The sequence below is a fragment of the Enoplosus armatus genome, chromosome 21 (assembly GCF_043641665.1).
Source record: "Enoplosus armatus isolate fEnoArm2 chromosome 21, fEnoArm2.hap1, whole genome shotgun sequence".
Lineage (NCBI taxonomy): Eukaryota > Metazoa > Chordata > Actinopteri > Centrarchiformes > Enoplosidae > Enoplosus > Enoplosus armatus.
In genome coordinates, this window is record NC_092200.1 from 9,498,338 (window position 1) to 9,520,874 (window position 22,537).

Consider the following 22,537-nt stretch of genomic DNA (forward strand, 5'->3'; position numbering starts at 1 on the left):
ACTAAAAAGAGATGTGTGATTATTTTCTATGTTCTCAAATATTGCCATGAATTTACATTTCTTGCACTATATGAATACTTTTAATCGATTTTTTAATTTTCAAATAAACTTCTCCTGTCAATTATTTGTTTTTGTCCAGGTGTTGTTTTCTCGTATATCTGTTTTTTGTGCATCTGTACAGTAGATTTGTATAAATTAAATTATAGCAATAATCTGCTGCGGTTGATACAATTTAACATAAATTAATTTTGCAATACAATGTATTCTTATTTTAACCCATCCGCCGGCTGAAAGCACTGATCCTGCAAACTCGGCTGAAAACCTTTCTATGCTTTCAGCTACATTATTCGTCTGCATTCACAATATCACCGTTCTGCAAGTTCAATTTGCCGCTTGTATTTGCAGCAGGTAAACTCTGCCAAACACTGTACCCACAATGCAAAGCTATGCTAACTGGTGCCTAGCAGAGCAGCCTGACTGCGAGCAAAAAACAACAACAGGCTACTTTGCGAAGACGGCAGCTGCATGGATAGCGACAACAACGACGACCAGGATTCCACGCATGCAATGATATTTTCTTAAACCAACATGCATCTTAGCCTTATAATGTGAGTACTGCAGCGTCTTAAGTGTTCTTCACCAGCTGAAGTGATATTTATCCGTTCCTTTAAGGAGAAACTGTTTGCAGGCTAGCTGGCTAGCCCGCTAGCTATCTGCGTCTCTCTATGTTTGAGTGTCTTCCGGCAGCAGCGGCGGCGGCAGCAGCGGTGCCATGAACAGTGGACTCCCAGCTTCAGCTGCTCCGCTCGGGGGTGCCGGAATACCCAATGTCAAGGTGAAGTTTTGCCGATATTACGCGAAAGACAAGACCTGCTTTTATGGAGAAGAGTGTCAGTTCCTGCACGAGGATCCGTCCATGGCAAGCATGCCGCTGCACGGCGGCGGCGGTAGCCCCGTCCCGTTGTCCATGGCCGCAGGTGGCGGGACGCCAGCGGGGTATTCCCTCGGTGGCTCCGCGGCGGCCTGCCCGGGTGGCGGGGGGACCGGTGTGTCCAAGAAGAGCGAAACATTGGGGCCTGCAGGCACGTCTCTCGAGGGGCAGCTGTTAACCAGTGAGTATCAATTACAGAAAGACAAGGCCTCACACGGGGTGACTGACTCTGACTTTACTTTTGGGCCTTGTTGGGCTTTGTTAAAATTTAGTCCGGGGATTCACTGAGGCCTCTTCACCCCAAAACAACGTGGGTTACATTTACCTGCCAGACATTCTCCAAAGCCTTCTGTTTGCAGCTAGCACAGGCGGTGCTCTTTAGCTGCCCCACGAATAGCTTTGTCTTCAGGTGGTATTAGTTATGCTTTGTAACAACATATAACATTATCCATGCTTTTGCAGCTGACACGGAGGAGGCCTGCTGTTTTGTGTGACAGCTGTGAGTGGGCAGAAATCCGCGACCCACTAAAGTTAGCTAGTGTAGCTATTAGCCAGCTAGCGTTAGCTAAACTAGCTTCAAATTGACAGCTTTAACTAACTTCAATGCGTTTGGCTTTGCATTCAGAGAGGCGTTATCAGTTGCAGTACTGATGCCGTTAGTTTTTCTCCAGTTAAATGTTGTTTGTGCGAACTGTAGTGTTGCTGTTAAGTTTAATGTTTGCTAACATTAGCGTAGCTACGCTAGCTGTTCACGGGGCATTGTTTTTGCGTTGTGTTGTCGTGTTTTCTCAACGTAAACAAACAGCAAGTAACTAACATTCACATGCAACTCAAAAACTAACTACGTCCACTTCAACTTGAAATCACTGAAACAAGTAATTGTTGCCAAGAGTTTGTTACTAAATGATATTCAAAGTGGATATCGCCCTGTGGCAGGCTGTAGTAGTGGCTCACTCTGCAGTTGTGGAGCTGTTTACATGCTTTCTAATTAGCTCTGTGATTGGTTAAGCAAACATTCAGTAGTGCTGACATTAACATGCATACTTTCCCATCTGATCTCTGTTAAAGTATTGAATTATCTCTCACTTATATCAATCTTGCTGCAGTTAGTATTTGCTAAACTTTTGTTTCTGTCATCTACAGTCCCAGGGATGGAGGGCGCAACTCTGAGTGATGCCAATCTTACCAACTCTTACTTCAGCAGCAGCTTTATTGGGGTCAATGGGTTTGGAAGCCCAGCGGAGTCTAAATACTCAATGATGCAGGTACAAAAGTGAAGCTGTATATATCCAGTCAGTGTAAACATACAGTGTGACAAAAGTAGCTTTCAAAATTGATGTGTGGTCACATTACTGTTGTAGGTCCCTGTATAAACTGAGGATCTACATTAGTTATTGAAATGTTTTGCATGTAGTTATTTATTGTGCCGTTAGTTTGAAGTGTTTTATTTGAGTCCACACATTTAATGATGCCATTGTAATATTTGGTGATCATTTATTGATAAACATATGCACATTAGAGTGCCTTCTGTAACACATTTGTTCTTGATTTTGCCCTCTTTAGCGAATGACCACCAGCAGCAGCTCTCCCAGTCTCCTCAACGATGGTGCCAAGAACTTCAGCCACAGCACTCATGGTAAGACTCCTGTGCTCTGTGGAGCAGCATTCATCAATCATCCATTGAATATTGAAAGCATCACTGCTCAACTCCTTACACTCCTTGGTCCTCCACAGATCCCGTGAACTCCCCAACATCCTCACTGTTCAGTGATTTTGGTGCTCTTAGCATTTCCCAAAGGAGAAAGGTGAGCACACAAGCATCCCGTCCAAGACAGTGAAATTATTTTAAAGAGCTTTTAAAGTTCAGTACTGTACTTTTGTATTAGCAGGTACTTGACACGTAACTTAGATGAATTTAATTTCCATCTTTGTCTTCATTGCCTCTAACAGGAGTGGTAGATTTCATGTAGATCTTATATGTTTTTCATTGTGCCACCAGGCTCCTAACCCAACAGCAAGTGAGTTCATCCCCAAGGGAGCTCCACGTATGGCCACCATGGCTCAGTCCACTGTACAGGCCTTCCCCTCACCTCTGTTCCCACACCCTGCCATCAGCAGCTCCACAGCTGCTGCGCTGGCTCCAGGTGAGGGTTTTTGGAACATTACCAACTGAGAAATCACCCCGCTATATCTGCTTTGCTCTACTTTCTACATGGCTCAGTTTTGTTTTCCATCTTTAGCTCTGAAATTGTATAGTTCAGCAAGTTTGGGAATTCCCTGTTGTGCATAGCACCACATGTGCTACTGTTGAAACAAAAGAAGAACCTTTTTTGGGTGCTGTGCTCCTTTCATTTTATATGATTGCAGCCAGTGAATGCTGCAAGCCTTATCTTGAAAAAGTTTCTTTATGTCTCCAATGTTAGGCATGTCTCTGTCTGCGGGATCTTCTCCTCTTCACTCCCCAAAAATTACACCGCACACCTCACCTGCTCCTCGTCGGAGGAGTCACACCCCAAACCCTGCCAACTACATGGTGCCCACCACTGCATCTGACCAGGGCACTCACATAATCCAGAAGGAGACAGTAGGGGGGACCACCTACTTCTACACAGACAACACCCCGGCACCAATGGCTGGGATGGTATGTACTACACTCGGTATCCTTCACTGTATTTTAGACTGGAAATACTTGCAGACTAAAGCTGGGAATACACTGGAAGACTTTTAACCAAACACGAAACAGCATTTAAATCTGTCTGCATTTAAAACTTGATCTACTCTGAGGTTCTTTTGGGAGGCAAGAGCGTTGGCTCCCTAATTCATGCTGTCATTGTGGCCAACTAGAGGTTGTAATTTGGCTTCATATGGCAATTTGTAACCTTCTTAACACTTCATTCCATCCTTCATTAGAGTTTCGTTCCATCACATTCATTTGCGTAGCTATGAGCTTATAGTTGGAAAAAATAAAACATGTATGATCACACTGGTTTTCATTTCTCAATAAATAGGAAGCTGTGTTTTTCTGGTTTCATCGCAGGTGTTTCCTACCTACCATATCTATCCCCCCACTGCGCCCCATGTGGCTTACATGCAGCCGAAAGCCAACGCCCCGTCCTTCTTCATGGCCGATGAACTCCGACAGGTATTTCTCACTTGTCCTCCTCCTTTTTCAATAAGTATCACCCCTGTCGTCTTCTCTGGACGTAATGTCTGATGTGATGCCCTCTTTTTTTCTTCTGTAGGAGTTGATAAACAGACATCTGATAACCATGGCCCAGATTGACCACTCAGAGAACCCAGGTAAAGGGTCTTCTCTGTTGTCACCACAAAGGGTTGTTATTAATCCAATAATTTCTGTGTGCTGCAGGATTGCATTAAAAACATTTTACTATTCATGTGCTCTGTATTAAACAAAAGAACATTTTGATGCTCTATTGTTGGTTTGCTAGTAAACAAACCTGCATTGCTTGCTGAAACAAATGTGCAAGTGTATTGTGGGGTTGATTTCCTCATGTTAGTGTGGCAAGTGTTGAAATATGTATGTGATCTCTGTGGGTTTTGCTTCCAGTTACCCACATGAGTGTTTTGTCTGTTGTCATGCATGCAATAATGGGGTACAATTGTGAACTGTCAAATTACGTTGTGGCATACATGTGTGAAAACAAATCATATCGCCTCCAGCCTACTTAAAGTTGTTGGATCTCTTTTTGATTGTGTGCGTTTGTACAGTAGCATGTTATTGTTTTGCCTCCTCTGAAACTGCTTTTGTCTTTGGCAGATGTACCGTCTGAGGTGGACAGCTACCACAGCCTGTTCCCCCTCGAACCCCTCCCCCCACCAAACCGCATGCAGAAGACCAGCAACTTCAGCTACATCACCTCCTGCTACAAGGCGGTCAACAGCAAGGATGACCTGCCGTACTGCCTGAGGAGGATACACGGTAAGAAACGTGGTGATAAGAAATTGCTTTTCAAAGAAGCAGATAACACAGATGTCACACAACCAAAATAGCCACTATGACTAATTATGTGATCACATATTGACTTTTAAGGTAACTTTTATTGGGTAATTTCCCATTTTAATAGGAAAATAATTAATTGGTAGTGTGCAGAAAACAAACAAATTTCAAACATCAGCAGCATAACATAACATCAGTTATGTTACTTTTGATGAGCAGTGCAGGGCACGTGTGCTGACTCCTTACTTCCATAAGAACATGAAATGCATGTGTTGAGGGGTGCTGTTATCACATGTAAAGGTGGCTCAGGATGTTGTGACAGTGTAAGATATCTTTATTCATTTCCAATTGCCTATATCTGTATCTTTTAAAATGTGTCCAGGTTTCCGCCTTGTTAACACCAAGTGCATGATGCTGGTGGACATGTGGAAGAAGATTCAGCACTCAAACTCTGTAACACTGAGGGAGGTCTTCACCACAAAGGCCTTTGGAGATCACTGTGAGTGTGTATACGCAGTTTTTATGTACATATGTGAATTTATTTCCATGTTTGTGTCTTCTAGATTTGATTAATTTGTCTTTTTCACATGACCCAGACATAAAGTTGACCTGCTTTGTAGTTTTATTGATTGTTTTACATTTACATCCATTCTTGGTATTCAACCAAAACTAAACTTAACTAAACCAAAAATACCAGGTGGAGTGGTATACTTGTTGTTGCAGTATTGAGTTTAAGCTCTATTTGAGGTGAATATATATACATTTTTTTTTTTTTTTGCAAGAGCAATGAAGTACACAGTTGGGAAACTGTGGGGTTGTACTTGTTCTCCCATTTGATTGTCTCGTGATGGTAAACACTTTAGGGAGTACAATGCAGGACAAAGTGGCAATAATTGGGTGAATAGGCGTATGTAGAGCTGTTAGGCTGTTGCTGATTGTTTAGTTTTCTGATCCCTGACTTTCCTTTCCACCTTTTGCCGTTTGTAGCGTTGGTGTTCTCCTATGACTTCCATGCGGGTGCAGAAACCATGTTCAGCAGACACTTCAATGACCCAGCAGCAGACTCGTACTTTACCAAGAGGAAGTGGGGTGAGTTGGTCCTCCCTTTCAGTGTTTTTATTTCAATGTGAAGGCGGCTTCACAGTGAAATAGACTCAGCAGCACCTCAGCAACCTCTCTACTTCACACATTTTTAGTTTGTACACTCATTTGCTAATGAGGTCATCGGCCTAGGTCTATTTTGGTGTGCATTTTCATGTTTGCATTGCATGTGGTTTAGCTCACATCCGACATTTGATGGCTTAGATCGAGAATATATGAAACCACTTGGTTGACTTACAATAAAGATGCATTTCCCAAGAGGTTTTAAGATCTAAAACTCTTGTGGATGTCTTGAGGCTACAAAGAAGATTCAAGTGTTTGGAGTCTGTAAAGTGTCCTAGTTTGACAGTTAGCATGCATGTGAGAGACATGAGGACTTGGAGGAAACTGTGGCTGAAACTGATCCTAGGGCAGGTGCTGTATGGCCTACCTACAGGAATGCAGACAGAGGAAGCAAAACCATTCATGCCCTGGGCTTTGTTTAGCAAACAGTGATAAAAACCCATAATGTATGAATTGTACAGAACTACACAGTGGTCCAACACTGGATCACATAGTGCCAATGCATTTCTTTCTGGAAAGGCCTTTAGGGAAGCAAATATTTTGGACAACTCGAGCATTCTCCGTGTGAAATTGTGGCTTTTGCTGTGCAGTACACACCCTAACACTTGTCTGAGTAACATAACCCAACCTTGTGTTTGTGGTAAGAGTTACAGAATTTACAACACAAGTAAACGAAGTTCTGAACCTATAGTGAACGCCATTTCTTGGAACTGTGAGCCGAATTTCCTCATTTTTTTTTTCATACTAGAGCTGAAACGTTTAGTCAATTGACAAAAGATTAATCAGCAATTATTTTAAGAATAGTTTAAAGTCATTTTTTAAGCAATGATGCAAAACATCCCAGAGATCAAGCTTCTCAATTGTGAGGTTTTCAGTTATGTTATTGTAAACTGAATATCTTTTGGGTTTTGGACTTTTTGCCAGACAAAATGAGCAATTTGAAGACTTCACTGTTGGCTTTAGGAAATTATGAAGGGTATTTTTTAACTTACTAGCTAACATTATAGAGACTATATGGTTGATTAAGTTGATTAATCAAGAAAATGATCAACAGATTAACTGATAAGGAAAATTAGGTTTGATTTACTGAAAATGATGTGTCTTACTGACATCACAAATGTGATATAGTTTTTCCTGAAGAGAGGATTGCCAAGGAAGTTGATGACAGTTTGAGGTTAAGTTCAGAAGTAACGTGTAACCGTTCAGGCTGCGTTTGTGTGATAAAGCTTGTCTTGGTGTGCAGGACAACATGAACCTCCCCCGCCACGGCAACACGCAGGTCTGCTCCCGGAGTCTCTGATCTGGGCCTACATTGTCCAGCTCAGCTCGGCCCTGCGCACCATCCACACTGCCGGTCTGGCCTGCCGTGTCATGGACCCCAGCAAGATTCTTATTACTGGCAAGACCAGGTATAAACACACATAAATACGTCAGCAGACATTTCACCATTCAGCATGAGTTGATGAATGTTGTTGATTAGAGCCTGTTGCACATAACCATAAATGGTGGTGTGTGGAACACTGTGAATTTCAATTTCCAGCTCAGTAAGTGTAGATATGAGTGTTGACTGTAAATGCATTAAAAGCGGAAGAGTATTTTCAGTTCAGGCTTCCTTTTTTTCACAACCATGTGGTTGTGCACACTCAGTGCAAACATGCGCACCAACTGATAATAATGGCCTCTTATCTCTGCAGGTTACGGGTGAACTGTGTTGGGGTGTTTGATGTCTTAACTTTTGACAACAGTCAGACCAATCATCTTGCCCTAATGCCACAGTACCAGGTACTTTCTATGAATTGGTTTGTGGTCAGTTATCCATGGATATACATTACAGAAGAGTTGTACAGTGTGTACCAATGGAGAGAGTTAAAGCTTATCTACTTGTGTTGTTGAAGCTCTTTCATTTCATGTATCATTGATATGTGTATTTCTGTGATGTGTGTGTGTGTGTGTGTTTCATTGTGTAGCAAGCGGACCTAGTGTCGCTGGGCAAGGTGGTGCTGGCGTTGGCATGTAACTCCCTGGCTGGCATTCAAAGGGAGAACCTGCAGAAGGCCATGGAGCTGGTGTCCATCAACTACTCTTCAGACCTCAAGAACCTCATTCTGTAAGAAAGGGAGGGGTGCAGCATGCGTTGTACATTTCAGACACAGCCTGTAAAAACTTTGCATAGAATCGAGACTTGTCCTGATTAAAGTTGGACACGACACAGAAAGCAGTTTGACTAAAAGGTTTTCACCTAATACCTGGCTCAGCTCAGGTCAGCTCAGGTTTTGGACAATGACCTTGTATCTGTAGCCAACAGGAATGTTCTGTTAACACTCCCATATCCACATGCTGTTGATCAGGTACATCAGTTCATCTCCTCACCTGTTGGCAACAAGCAACTTCCTTCATTTTCCTCCAGCCTCAAGATGTAGTTCTATGTTTGCATGCTGTCCCAAGGCTGTAACTTTGCCACAAATTAACCCATGTCAGCCCAGGATATTCTAGAGATATAAGTTTTGACAAAGATGAGTGGTAAAATGCAGTGCTTTTACACATCATGAATAAAGGTTTGTGACATTTCATGTTGGTATTTTCAACTCACCTGAAGGCAAACTCTGATGTTTTTGTGTATGTGTAGGTATCTGCTGACTGAACAGTCTCGCCTGCGCAGCGTCAATGACATTATGCCGATGATTGGAGCTCGATTCTACACACAACTGGACGCATCGCAGATGAGAAATGATGTCATTGAGGAAGACCTGGCCAAGGTATGTGGAGGGCACTACATGTTTGTCCAGGAATATTTAAAAAGAAAACTCATGAAGGGAGAATTTGTCTCACAAGGCACCGAACAGAAAGCATGCATGAATAAACATGATTCAGTCGTGTTCTTTTCAGGTTGATATTCTTGGGTTGGGGCCGCAAAAAGGGCATTGGTTTGGTGAGCTAAGAGGGAAGTTGTGTGCACACCGGATGTTGTACGGTATATTGTAGGCTTTGCAGTCTCGTCTTGAATTTAGTTTGCTCATTTTACAGTGTGAATGTGTTAAAAAACAGACCCTCAACCAACCTCATTTTCTTCTCGTTCATGCTTCAACTTCCCATTTACACCCCCCTGACTCTCTACACATCCACCAAGTGTGTTGTTTTTACCTCTAACTGCAAATGATGATTTCAGTTTCTGTCAGCAACATAAGTTCAGAGAACAGCTGAGGATTAGAGCAGGGAAATACCACTCTGTAGTTATAAAAATGGGCTAGAAAAAAAGGACAGCTTCTCTGGCCAAACCTGCCTGTGATGTACTGATATCTGTGCTGGTGGGGAGAGTGTAAAGCATCTCCTCTTTATCAGGCCCCCTCTGCATTATGTGTTAGCTGAATGTGTATTTGCACACACGAAGGGAATGGTAGCACTGTTGTTTATTGGCCTGATGAGACTTTGACAAAAAACTTTTGAAACACTGTGTTTATAAACACAAAAATCTGTGTGAAGACCACCATGTGTTTGTTTCATCTCTTATCAGTCCTAACTGAGCTCAACTGGGCCACAGCATGGGGTAGGATTTCATGTGAAGCGTTGTAGGGCTGCCATGGTGGCTGCGTCATTGCAACACCACTGTTGTGTCAAGCTGCTGGCTGCGGTTGGCATTGTTTTAATTTTTAAAGTTATGTTACCTATTACCATGACATGGTTTACTTTTTCAAACAAATAGATGTATTGAATACTTGAAGTAGTGCGCAGATATCCAGGTTGATAATAAAAAAGTAATCTTAAATTTCCATCAAGAGTAACTTGTGTTGGAAGGCACCAACATGATCAGTTGATTGGTTTTCAATACTTTTCATTTTGTCCAACAGTGCAGAAAGCGTTTGACAGGGTGAGACAGGCAGAGAGGAGCAAGAGAAAGGAGAGGCAGGAGTAAATTATATCTGCAGAGGTGAAAGGTGAGACAATCTGATGTAAAGTCAAAAACATCAACAAAAGTTTTCATCTTATCTGTAGGTGCCCATATTTTACAATATTACAGCAGCCAGCCCTCTAAACATTCAAATACATTAGCAGATTAGTTTACAGTTGGTTTTGATGTTGGAGCCACTGTTGTCTTGGATTTCTATTAACTGATGATCAGATGAGACTGCTTACAAATATGGCTGTATTTAGAAAAAAGTGCAGCTTCTTCTGGTTGACTTTCAGTAAGGAGGAAGTGTCTTCTGGAACCTGTGAAAAAACAGAGTCCAACACCATGTATGGACAGAAAGTCAAGTTTCAGTTTCTGACCATGTTCCCCGCAGGGACGAGTAGTCTTTTTATTTTAAAGGGGTCTATCGTTTAAGGAGGAAATGTCACATATACCTTTTATTAGAAACGTGTGTTCATTCTTCATTAATTTCTTTCTTTCTTCATGTATTCATTCATTAAGTCATTCATTTGCTTGTTTGCAAATGTATTTATTTTATCCCTCAACCAGTTGGAGATCTGTGTTGCTTGATGTCGCACCTTTCTTTCCCCTTGTTTCCTGCTTGCCTCTTCACTACTGACTGTCCAATAAAGGCAAAAATGTCAGAAAATAAGACTAATAGAAAAAAAGTTTGGGAGTGGTGAATATAAGTCATTGTTTATTTGCAGGAGGTGCAAAACGGCCGCCTCTTCCGTCTGTTGGCCAAACTGGGCACCATCAACGAGCGGCCAGAGTAAGTAGCACTTCATCCAGCAGTATGTGTGATCTGTGGTTCTGTTACACTCTGACCTTGTGTTGTGTGAATCAGGTTTCAGAAGGACCCGACGTGGTCGGAGACGGGAGACCGCTACCTGTTGAAGCTTTTCCGGGATCACCTTTTTCACCAGGTGACAGAAGCTGGGACGCCCTGGATCGACCTCAGCCACATTGTCTCCTGCCTCAACAAAGTCAGTGAGCTTTCTTCTCTGTTTTAACTAATGATATTTGAACATGCAGAGATTTGATAAGTAGTCTATTTTAAGGAACTATTTCATGTGTATAAATTAGGCAAAGTGGCCTATTTTCAGATCATCCGTTCATGCTTCATATGCACTGGCTAAAAAACATGCATGCATTTGAGGAGAGACGGAGTAAAAGTTGGTCTACTACTGGCCTACTTCCATCAGTGACATTTGGTTAGCAGCTGTTCATGGGCAGGAGCCGCGGAGATGAAAATCTCTCGGCACTTTTGAAATAGTTTGTTAGAAACTGCAGCACAGTTAGTAAATAGGGAAAAATCACAGTTTCCCGAAGAGTTAACTATCACATAAGATAAAGAAAATCAGAAAATCCTCACATGTGAGAAGCCTCATAACAACTCAGGGTTGCAGCTCTACTTAAAAGATATTTAATCCAAAAAGTATTCTTTGAAAATCAAGCAAAATGTGTTTTTGACCGTATCCTCCCGTGTTGGTACAGCTGGACGCGGGCGTTCCTGAGAAGATCAGCCTGGTGTCTCGGGACGAGAAAAGCGTCCTAGTTGTGACCTACTCGGACCTGAAGCGCTGCTTCGACAGTACCTTCCAGGAGCTGCAGGCTGCGGCCTCCGGTTCTCTGTAGCGCCCCTTTCGGCCCGGGGTGGGACTGCCCGGACCTGGAGCACACTATTGCACTACAGGGGAGGACCAGGCTCATGGAGATGACATCAGCATGGCGAAGGCAGCGGGGCAGGGCTTCGTGAACCTCAGTCACATACACTGACCCTCTCACACCAGGAAGGCTTTTTCTAAAGTGTATTTTTTTTAGTTTTCCTAAACCCCGCAGCTGAAAATCCTAAAATAAAAGGAAAAAAAAAAGAAAGGACAAATACGAAAGCTGTGACGAACGAGTATGATGACATTTTTTTAGATTTGGGGAACAAAACGAGAAACAAACCATGAGGTTTTGAACTTTTTTCCTGATTTTATTGTTTATTTCTACAATTGGGGTTTATTTTTCAGAGGAGGATGCACTAAGATTTTAATTTTTTTGTTAATTTTTGTTATTTTTATGAATACGTGTGAGTGGCTTATAGGGTGTACAGAGAGAGCTAAAGTCACACACACACACGGACATAAAAACCAGAGCAGACTAAGAATGAAAACAAAAAGAAATCCAGCTTTTCTATTGACTGCGTCTCTCTTCTGGCTGGAGACCACACCCCTTCATTGTGACGCACTAGGAAACGGGATGCACCACTCGAGGCTTTCATTGGGGCGGGATGGCACCTGTTTCATGAAATGGGCCAGCCCACCTTTTGCCTTGGTTGTTGTTTCCCCCTCAGAAAGGACAAACCACTTGGATGGGTGGGAAGGGTTCTTAAAACTGGAAAAACCGATGGATTTCTGACATTTTAGTTCAGGATATTATAGAACATCAGGCTCATAAATGTGGGTGGGTGGGCTAGCATGGACTGGGATTTGGGGGTAAAAACGTGGTTTTTGTTGGCACTGAGGAAGGGGTGTCTTCTCCTGATGCCGTCTACCAAGTGTTTGTTACATATGCAGCAACCACCTTTGGTCAATGGACGCTTTCGTGACATGAACTACTCAAAAATAGGTTATTTTGTTTTGGCTGTCCAGCACTTGGGTGTAGCCCGTGGGTGGGGCTTCTGTTGAGGTGGAGCCACAGCTGCCTCTTTGTGGAATGTCCTTATTTTGTCCCCCGCCCATCCTCCTCCCCCCCAACGTCCCCTTTCTCTGTCTCTCTCTTACTCTCCCCTCTTCTTCCTGCTTTTATCCCAAACTTCACTGCCCCTCAGGGGGTCTTGGCCCCTTGACATTTGAGGAAAAAGTGATGCTTTTTGTGGTTTTTCTATCTGGTTTTTCTCTTTGCTCAGATATTGTGCAGGAATGCATGATGGGAAATGGGCGGGCCTCAATTCAACTCTTTATTATTCTGTGGACCAATTCCAGCAGGGGTTTAGGGAAAGGGCAAGGGATGGAGGGCGAAGGAAAGAATAGGAACAGGGCACCAACCGTTTTCCTGTTTTTTTTTTGGGGGGGGGTTTTATTTGACTTTTAAAGATCATGATATACAAACGTGCTGGAGACAAAGCAGTGGCGCTGGCTGTTGCACTCACTCGGATGGCTTGGATTTCTCTCAGGATGACAAACAGCTGGAGGGGCCCAATGATTGAATGTGTTTGGCTGTCATTGGCTGCCCCCTGTCCAGTTAGCTAGATGAGCTATGGTAGAGTGGGTGGGGACGTCCTCAGTTTGAGGTTTTAGAAAGGTTAACGGCATCGTGGAGATCATGCTGTGAGGGATTTCATGTTGTCCTGAAGCACAGTTCATATTCCATTAATGAATTGAATCTCTTGTTCTTCAAATTGACTGATTTTGGTGCAAACCTGCGTCACCCAGGTAAACAGACCAATCCAAGCTCCGTCAAACCACTGTTCTCGATTCCTCTGCCTTTGTTTTGTTCTCAGTAGCTTTTGGCGAATGTGTACAAACATAAGACTGAAGAAAAACACGGTCTCATGTATGAACCGCCCTGTCGGATAAGAGGCAAATCAAGGTAAAAGGCTTAAATGAGAACAGTGTCTTGGCTGCAGTCGGTTCTGCAGTCTGTACTTGGGGGCAACAAACCTGCAGGGAGCTGGCTGTGTTAGATCATGTACTACTTCCTCTGTTTTAGTGAAATGAACAGACAAAAACATATTTGGTGAATGTGGTGCTTTAGAAAACCCTCAAAACACACACACAGACACATGCCTTCAGATGCACACACACAACACGCCCCCTCAACTCGGCCAACACAGTGTCAGTGCTCATATCACCATCTTCCACATCATAACACACACACTCCAGTTAATATTAGTGATGACCATCTTCTCCTCCTCCACACCAACACACCTTCAATCACCATCTTAGTATGTTTTATGCCCCTCTTGTGTTCATTGTCTCAAATTTTGCAATATTTGTGTGTACAGCAGTATTTTAATAAAGAATACCAAAAGTGATACATGCAGGATCTTGTCTTTTTGTCAAATGGGGACATTACAGCTTTTAACCATAAAACATGTTTATAGAAACATAAAAGCAACTCATGTCAACATATGGGTTGGATATTACTAAACAAATTACAATTACATTCAGTGATTAATCATCTCTAAAACTGAAAATACATGCAAATAGAAGTCTAGTCTGGTCTTGTTTACCCGTCACTTTGACCTCATTTAAAATAGGTTAACATCATATCTTAATATGTAAATGCAGTCTGCTCAGATTTCACTAGCCACACGCAGATCGCATGTTAATAACAGCTGTATATAGATGCTTAAAAGTGGGTTAGATGCCAGAATTGTGGCGGTTTTATGTTTTATAGGGCTGCAGCTAATGATTGTTTCATTAACAACTTATTTGCTGTGATTAATTGTTTGGTCTATAGGTTGTCAGAAAATTTTATGTTTTGTCTTCCCAATAGTCCTAACCCTAACCCCAAAATAATTAATTTACTGTCATTTAAGACAAAGAAAAGCAGCAAATCTGCACAATTGAGAAACTGGCACTGGTTGGTGGTTTTACTTGAAAATAGATTATCAATAGTTGCCATTTAATAATTTCAGCTCTAATAGTTTAGGATAAAAAGAAATAGATGGAGGGGAAAAAACACTACACTTAACTAAATCTAAATCCTCATGCAGTCAGTATTTTTTGTAAAAATATATAAAAACAGCATGAGGAAATGTATATATTATAGGTTTTTCTCAATTCTGACCTGATGATTCTGTATCAAAGGATGCTTAATATTGAATAAAATATTCACCAATTTGTCAGTTTATTAGGTATATCTAGCTAAAACCAATGCAGTCTAATGCAACTGCCCTGCAATTAATCCCACAGTATGTTCATGAAGGTTATGATGTTTTTGTTTTGTTCATGTTGTCTTAAAGAGATTATCAACTGTATGGGGATTTTGGAGGCTGTTTCTAATATTTTGTCCACCCCAATACTGAACATTATAACCTTCATGAAATTGTGTTACATTTATACAATATATTTAAGGCACAGAGATGATTAACAAGTGACTCATCCATGAAATGATTACAGCATTAAATTAAATACAGCTACATCCTGTGTATTCAGTGAATAATACAATTTCTTTTCCAGCATATAGTAGTCGTGTAGGAGAAACAATTATTTCATACAGCAGTGTTCCTCCTCACAAAGCTCAGCACATGAGGTACCAATACAATAAGCACTAATAATTGTAGGTCGGTAAATACATTCTGCATAACTGCATGTGATAAGTTCTATCAAGTAATACTTAGCTGCTCTTGGAGGAGGTTATGTGTGGTAAAGCAAGATAATACTCGGTAATACTGAAGAGGCTTTGTTGTACAACAGCATATGGTTTTGGAAAGTGAAGGAAAGCAAAGAGGTGTTTTGAGTCTAAAAAGGAAAAAGAAAGACTTCTGTGAGTGGAAGAGGACAGAAGAATACCTGCAGATATTATAATGAGGTAGAGGATGCAAACAGCAGAGTTGAAAAGCAAAATAAGTTCTGAATGACTAGAAATGAGCAGGAAAAAAAAAAAGTATAAATTATGTATATACCCTGTGTAAAGTTAATTAAGAGTCAAGAGTTAGACAAGAGCAGATGCTAGAGGGAGGGGTAAAGAAAAGCAGAGTTGTAGTCTGGAGGAGGGGAGCCGCCCTCGTCAGACTCCCAGTCACACGGCAAGATAGACGGTTCGTGGTCACGCAGACCTGTGATGTCATGGCACAGGAAAGGCACCTGGTTGTCCCGGCAGTTAGTGAAGGCAAAGAACCTAAACACAAAAAACATACAAATTAAAAGTCATCATCTTGTTTATTATGCATCGACTGATTCTTGAATGATTTATATTATGTCCCGTCATGCACTTAAAACAACCTTGTCGTCTGTATGACAAGTATTTTCCTGAACAATGGGGACTTTTCAGCGTTTTCTTCTTCGGAGACGTATCACAAGCAGCCAGTGATTGTAATCTCTGTATTCAACTGAAATAATGTGTGCAACATCACTGTGTGTTCTGCTGTGCACAGAGATGATGTCTGGGCTGGCAGGAGGCATGAGGTCAGAGATTAGATGCTAACACCTGCTGAGTTTCCGGTTCTTGGTGTCGTTATTCCACGTCAGATGCTTCAGCTCCTCAGACGGCAGGACCATGCCGCTGTCGCTCTGCTCGTCCTGCAGCAGAGAGGATGCAAACAAGCTAATTGTTTTTCCAAATGTTGTTTGCAGCTCTTGTTTTTTAAATCTTTTTTCATCTGTTTTCTGACTTTGACTTTTCTGACAGCGAGGATACAATTGTGTGCAGGCAAGCAGAAGTGAAGGTGTTTTCTTACGTCAGGGCCGTCTGACTCCTTGCAGGGAAGTTCCTCAAAAGTCTGAAGTGTGGCCATACCCCTCATGTAACTGGATAGATTGAATTCAGATTCAAAACATGAGTTGGAAATTTCTCTTCTTTCTCAACCTGTTTCCTGTTGTTTCTGAATGTAGTTTCAGCTCTGTCTAATCACTTTCACATCGGCACCTGTCATTTTTCTCCTTTTCTAACTACAGCACTTCTCTACCATACTTGATCACTCATATACACATACGTAACATCTTTAGTCAAGGTGCGCTGCCTCAGATCCATATGCTGTATACTAAATCGCATAATCTTCTCCTTTTCTCTCTCATGTTTTCTTACCTCAGGTTTGTGACTGCAAGCGGGTTTTCTTTGAAGGTCTCACTGCGACCAGCGTTTCCAGGCATGAAAGAGCCCAGAGGAATATAATCCTTCCCGTCCTGCTCAAGAGAAAAAACTAATTGGGGTATTTGTAAGACCTTACAAGACATTTTTATCTTTGTCTTTTTGTGTAGCTTATCCATATGTTGAGAACTGAAATAAATCATAAGCCTGAAGATCTATAAAAAGCCTGACCTGCTGAACCCTCGCTTGCAGCAGGTCTCCCAGGGTCTCCACCAGGTCAGTGAAGGTGGGTCTATCTGAGGGACTGGCCTCCCAGCATGCCAGCATCGTGCTGTAACTGCACACACAAACATACAGGTATAGTGTTCAATCAAAACACTAACAGCTACTATCACCGCCAGCGTCACTTCAGCCTTTCTGTGATTTATAGGTTACATGTCTGGTTGCAAAGCAGGTTTCTTTTGGTTTCAAAATAAAATTGAAGAAGTTGAATGTTGGGCCCCTTATTTACTACGTCCCTGCCTCCCATGCTGATTCCAGTGTGTAACAGTGTTGAAAACATATCCACCCACATCTCGGGTGTGCTGTATTCAGGCACTCGCATCCTTGTTCCCCCCTTCAGCCTGTGGCAGAACTCTTCATCAATGTGAAGACCAGGGTACGGGGAAGCTCCTGTCGGACAAACACACACATGTCAATCCATCAATATGTGAACACATCCTCAAAAATAGTCAAAGAATTGAATGAACATCTTCCAAACACGGTCTTAAAAATGTACGATCATAGCATTAGTTGCAGGGCTTTTGTATATATATATATATATATATATATATATATATATATATATATATTTTTTGTATTTGATAGCGTTTCTGTTATTTTGTCCATTTCCTGTACATGTTTAGAAGAAAAGCGTGGGGGGAGGGCACTTACCCAAAGAGAAGATCTCCCACAGCAGAATGCCGTAGGACCACACGTCACTCTGGGTGGTGAACACCTTGTCAAAGATGGACTCCGGAGACATCCACTTCAGAGGGAGGCGGGCCTGTCAGCCAATCAGATCACAGGAGCAGGGTTACAAAAGACCACTAGTGGGGAAACATTTAAAGTTTGGCTGGCTGAAATGTCATTGGGCCAAAGATCATTTGGAGGAAAAATGTCATGTGATGTTTACTGCTTAATATTTCCAAAACGTGAGCAACGAGTTAATGTTGGGAGCAGCAGTTACAGGATGAATAACTCTTTATCAAAACTAGACTTGCAATGTGGTTTACTGTTAATGTTTACTATCAGTTATGTGGGTGGTTTTGTTTTCACATTATGCACAACTTGTCCTGTTTCAACCACATGAATGTTAACACATTTTGTCATTTACAGAGGATTTATTAAAGAGATTTATTTAAAAAATGTAAAACACGCTTTTTGCTGTAGTGAGTATCTTTTAAGAAAGTGGCTGCAAAAGTTTATTTGTTTATTTTTTAGATGTACTCACTCCAGGTATACAAATCTAAAAACACCCTATTCATAGTTGTGTTTTATGACTAACCAGAATTATTTATGAAACTACTGAGCTTATGAATCCTAAAATACAAAATCCTATAAATATTAAAAACTAGAATATCTCAACATTTGACAAATCAAGTTTGTTTACAGTTACCATCGGGGCAACTGGTTGAACACTTTAAATATTGGAACACAACAAAAAATGCATTGACCCCCCCACATTTCATTTTCAGTGGTGAGCTTCATTAGGATCTCATCTGCCATTTTGTAAAACGTAAATGTATAATACTTTTCAGACAGTGGACTTTGGAACCAGGTTGCTCACGTGTACTCACATCTCCCTTGCGGACGTAGTCGGGGTCTTTGTAGAGGTCTCTGGCCAGGCCGAAGTCACAGATTTTGACCACATTATTGTCAGAAAGCAAAATGTTCCTGGCTGCCAGGTCTCGGTGAATACACTGGTGTAGAAACACATAGAACACAAATAATGACATATATGAAACACACATTTATACCTGCATCCACACACACACACACACACATCAAGTATCAGACCTTGCGAGAGGCCAGAAACTCCATCCCTCGCGCCACCTGGAAGCTGAAGGAGATGAGATCCTCCAGGAATAAAGGAGAGTTGGAGGCAGATTTGGGATCTAGAGGAAGAAAGAGAGGAGACACAGGAGTTTAAATCAAGCAGTCTGATTATGCTAAAACAGGAAAATGTTCACTAAGCTCCTGTCTTACCGAGGTGATTCTCTTTCTCGTCTCTCTCATCAAACTCTGTTGTAATGTTGCTCTGGCTGTCAGACACGCTGCCTACACAAACCGACACATCCTTTCCTCCGGCTGGCTGAGAGGGGGAGAAATCAATTGTTATCAAATATTGTATGACAGAGAGTGAAAATTAGGACAGTTAAAGGTCAGGATTGACTCAAGCTGTTGAGAAAAGGCTAATGCGTCTTATGAGGATTGTTTAAGTGGTTTGGGTCAATTTGTTGAATGGTATATGAGAGACATTCATATTCAATTCAATTCATTCAATGTTTGCTCAGTGACAATGACCTTTGAGGCTACAGTTTTTAGTTGTGTCTAAACCTGTGAAGAAATTAAGGAAGTAAACGTCCTGCTCGAGAACAGACAACATCTTCGAACCTCAAACAGATTGCAGAAGTGAGTTTTTGAGTGGATGATTTTGTAATTGTATGCAGCACAAATGGGTGATTTTTTTTTTTCTCAACTGCAAGGAGAAGCTGAAATGTGGGACATGAGTGAACTGTGTTTGCACGCCACGGAGGTCCTGCCCTGTGTGACATACAGCAATCATGACACCATCTTTATTTTGTTTGTACACTCACTGTGTTGTGCACAAACACCTCTCTCTTGCTCTTCAGGAAGGCAGAGAGATTCCCATAGCGACAGTACTCAACAATGACCATCAGTGGTCCTGCACACACAGAAAACACACACACACACACACACACACACACACACACACACACATATTAGAGTTATGACCAGTGTGAGGGCACAAACACACACATAAATACATAATACAGGCATTGACAAGCTCATAGCACACCTAAATATGCATGGAAATTAACTTGTGCATATATTAATAGGAATATTTAGAGCACACATGCATGGAAAACACACACACACACACACACACACACCTCCCGGCTTGGTGCAGGCTCCCAGTAGGTTGACTACATTCAGATGGTGTCCAATGTGGTTGAGGATCTTCAGTTCAGTCATCAGAGCTTTGTGTTCGCTGGCTGTTGCTCCCTCTGGTGGACAAAAGGTAGAAAAGAAAAAAGGTGGCACTAAAGTTTTTGCCCAGAATTGTAATTTTATTTTCTCAGAATACCCAAAGACACGATCTCGTACCTTTGAGCATCTTGACAGCCACCGTGCTGCAGCTGGTGGCGTTGTCTATACCAAACGCAGACGCCTGCATCACTTTACCAAAGGCTCCACGGCCCAGAGGTTTCCCTGAGAGAGAGAGAGAGAGAGAGAGAGAACGGGAGTGAGGCTGACTGGGGGGAAGGGAGGTGTGTTTTTGTGTCTAATTGAGCGACTTTATTAATTACTATCATCATCCATCCCGGACGTGAGATGCCGATAAGAGACAACTTCAGACCCCATCAACAGTGTATCTGACTGAATCCCGCCCTGATGACAGTGAGAGCTGATTAGTTCCAGTCAACACAGTTTACACACCCCCTGCTGGAGTTGATTATTTCCCCACAGACACAAAGTCTGATTAATGGAAAGAGAGTCACTCCCAATAATAATCTGATAAGACCTATGAGAAAGTCCTCGTATCTGTTATGTGATCTTAAACACCTTCCCTCTCTCCCATCGTTAGCGTTACATTCCCAAAAGCGCTAACAAACAAAAGAAAACCCCCATCAATTTCTGCATTTTTCATTTTCCTAAAATTAAGACCTAATTTCACCTAATTTCAGCCGCTCCCGAGGGAACTCCCATTGGTTGGGGTCGTATTGCAGTCTCTCACACTGTTCCTCTATCGGCCCGTCTCCGGAGTCCAGAATGATTGACAGGTACTCTGGTTTGGTGTTTGAGCTGTTGGGCTGTATTTTGTAACATAGAAAAATAAACAAAATAAGTTAACATTAAAACAAATTCTATGCTCCAGGAAAGAAGTCGAAGACCACATTATATGCAAGTGAAGTACAATACTACCGTTTAAAAGTGGAGGTTGATCTGGGTCATTTCATAAAGGATCACATGCACAGGCCCATACCAGTACTATACTAACTACCACAAAAGTGTAGATTTGTAGTTCCTGTTATTTCTTAGAAAGTTGTGAAAGTTATCTATTTTGCAAATGCATTTAGGTGCTTAAGGTAAACTCCAACAACTGAAGTCTGAAGCCATGCAGTCAAAAAGCATTGTATTTATGAGTTATGTTTATTCCAAAATCAAACAGGACAATCAATAAGCAAACATATGGAGTTACATGGTTCATGTGAATTGGGATGTGGGTGGATAGGTGCCTGTGTATGTCAGACACTGAACTTAAATGCTCTGCAACTATTTATAGCTGTAATGTATTGTAGTACCTGAATTATTGATATTTCTTATACTATTTATTATCAATACATGTTCCATGTTATGTTGAACATGTCACAAAACACAAACTTCAGAGTAATCTGACAATAATGTCTAATCTAATCTAATCGGCTCAGCATCCAAACAAGTTGTTTTGTATTGATGTGTATGTAACATGGATGGGACAAAAGAAGGGCCGGAAGTTGGAAAAAAAAATCTAAAAACTTGGAAGAGTAATGTAAAGTGTGCTATTTGTATTTAGTACTGTAGGCTGTACAGGTTCTTTAAACTGCAACCACATATATTCACCAACAACAATTTACGTAACATAATGATGAAGATTTGAGAGGGGAGAAGGAAGAAGGACTGAGATGTTGGTGCTGAATGGAAAGTTGTACATCCCACCAGTCATATAATCAGAAAGGTGGAATTATATAGTAAAAACTAAATTCTCAATTACGTTAAAAGAAAGATAAGAATACTTACAAACATACATAGTAAACCCTGAATACGTACTGTATATTTGTTTCTTCATAACAGAAAAAAACTTTTTCCTGTTTCCTCTTACCTGTTTCAGTTTGCGTATGAAGAGCGTGAGCAAAAGCCAGAAGAGAGTGGCCACCACACAGGTACAGGTGAGCGTGGGAATTTCCAGAAATGAGGCTGCTGAGGAACCTGTGCAAACCACAATTATACACTAGTGCTTAATCAGCTTTAATTTAGCATTAGATGGATTATATAATTATTATTAGAAGGATTATTCCTAAATGTGACTCTGACATTCAAATGCATTCATTTCGACATTGAGATAATAAGAGAGGAATCACAGATACTTTGTGAGAATTACAATAAATAAATATATTTTTTTCTCCACCCTTCCACACCATAATCCATAAACCCAACCATCCATCCTCCTCATTTAATCCCAAATTTATTTATTTTTCCTTTTTTTTTGTTAATGTGAAGAAGTAGAAATGCGGAGCCTCTCTGAGATGCAGGCCGGGCCCCTCCAGAGGAAATAAAAACGGGAGACAGCTTCCTTCCTGACTGATCAGGACACATCAACACACACACACACACACACACACACACACACAAACAGCCTCTCCTCTCTCCAGACCCGGACTGGGAAGCGTGTCCGTCACTTCTGCCTCAGAAACCAGCTCAAACTGTGTGTGTGTGTGTGTGTGTGTGTGTGTGGGGGGGGGGGGGGGGGGGGGTAGCAGAACCACATGGGGCCTGCCTCCTTTGCCAC

At 41.7% G+C, this 22,537-nt stretch overlaps 2 protein-coding genes across 3 annotated transcripts in view; one reads left to right on the forward strand and one right to left on the reverse strand.

The window, feature by feature from the left end:
• Positions 1-573: 573 nt before the first annotated feature.
• Positions 574-12,440, forward strand: pan3 (poly(A) specific ribonuclease subunit PAN3). Its single transcript, XM_070928339.1, has 19 exons — positions 574-608; positions 748-1,112; positions 2,075-2,196; positions 2,495-2,567; positions 2,666-2,736; positions 2,931-3,075; positions 3,355-3,572; positions 3,969-4,073; positions 4,174-4,231; positions 4,710-4,871; positions 5,272-5,388; positions 5,877-5,978; positions 7,297-7,462; positions 7,748-7,835; positions 8,021-8,160; positions 8,680-8,809; positions 10,668-10,732; positions 10,808-10,946; positions 11,458-12,440. Exons 1-19 carry the CDS (start codon positions 589-591, stop codon positions 11,596-11,598), a joined length of 2,427 nt encoding a protein of 808 aa, XP_070784440.1. The 5' UTR covers positions 574-588; the 3' UTR covers positions 11,599-12,440.
• Positions 12,441-15,626: 3,186 nt separating this feature from the next.
• flt1 (fms related receptor tyrosine kinase 1) overlaps positions 15,627-22,537 on the reverse strand; it is a 33,316-nt gene continuing 26,405 nt past the window's right edge. Inside the window, exons 16-30 of one of the 2 annotated variants that reach the window (XM_070927779.1) lie at positions 21,851-21,957; positions 20,666-20,801; positions 20,095-20,199; positions 19,881-19,994; positions 19,563-19,651; positions 18,952-19,057; positions 18,763-18,860; positions 18,543-18,665; positions 17,638-17,749; positions 17,277-17,376; positions 16,936-17,041; positions 16,702-16,799; positions 16,355-16,424; positions 16,105-16,196; positions 15,627-15,795 (exon numbers count right to left, since the gene is read on the reverse strand). In XM_070927779.1, coding sequence (XP_070783880.1) covers positions 15,627-15,795; positions 16,105-16,196; positions 16,355-16,424; positions 16,702-16,799; positions 16,936-17,041; positions 17,277-17,376; positions 17,638-17,749; positions 18,543-18,665; positions 18,763-18,860; positions 18,952-19,057; positions 19,563-19,651; positions 19,881-19,994; positions 20,095-20,199; positions 20,666-20,801; positions 21,851-21,957 — 1,625 coding nt within the window. Of the gene's footprint in view, positions 15,796-16,104; positions 16,197-16,354; positions 16,425-16,701; positions 16,803-16,935; positions 17,042-17,276; positions 17,377-17,637; positions 17,750-18,542; positions 18,666-18,762; positions 18,861-18,951; positions 19,058-19,558; positions 19,652-19,880; positions 19,995-20,094; positions 20,200-20,665; positions 20,802-21,850; positions 21,958-22,537 lie in introns of both variants that reach the window. The other variant, XM_070927778.1, reaches the window with a different exon arrangement.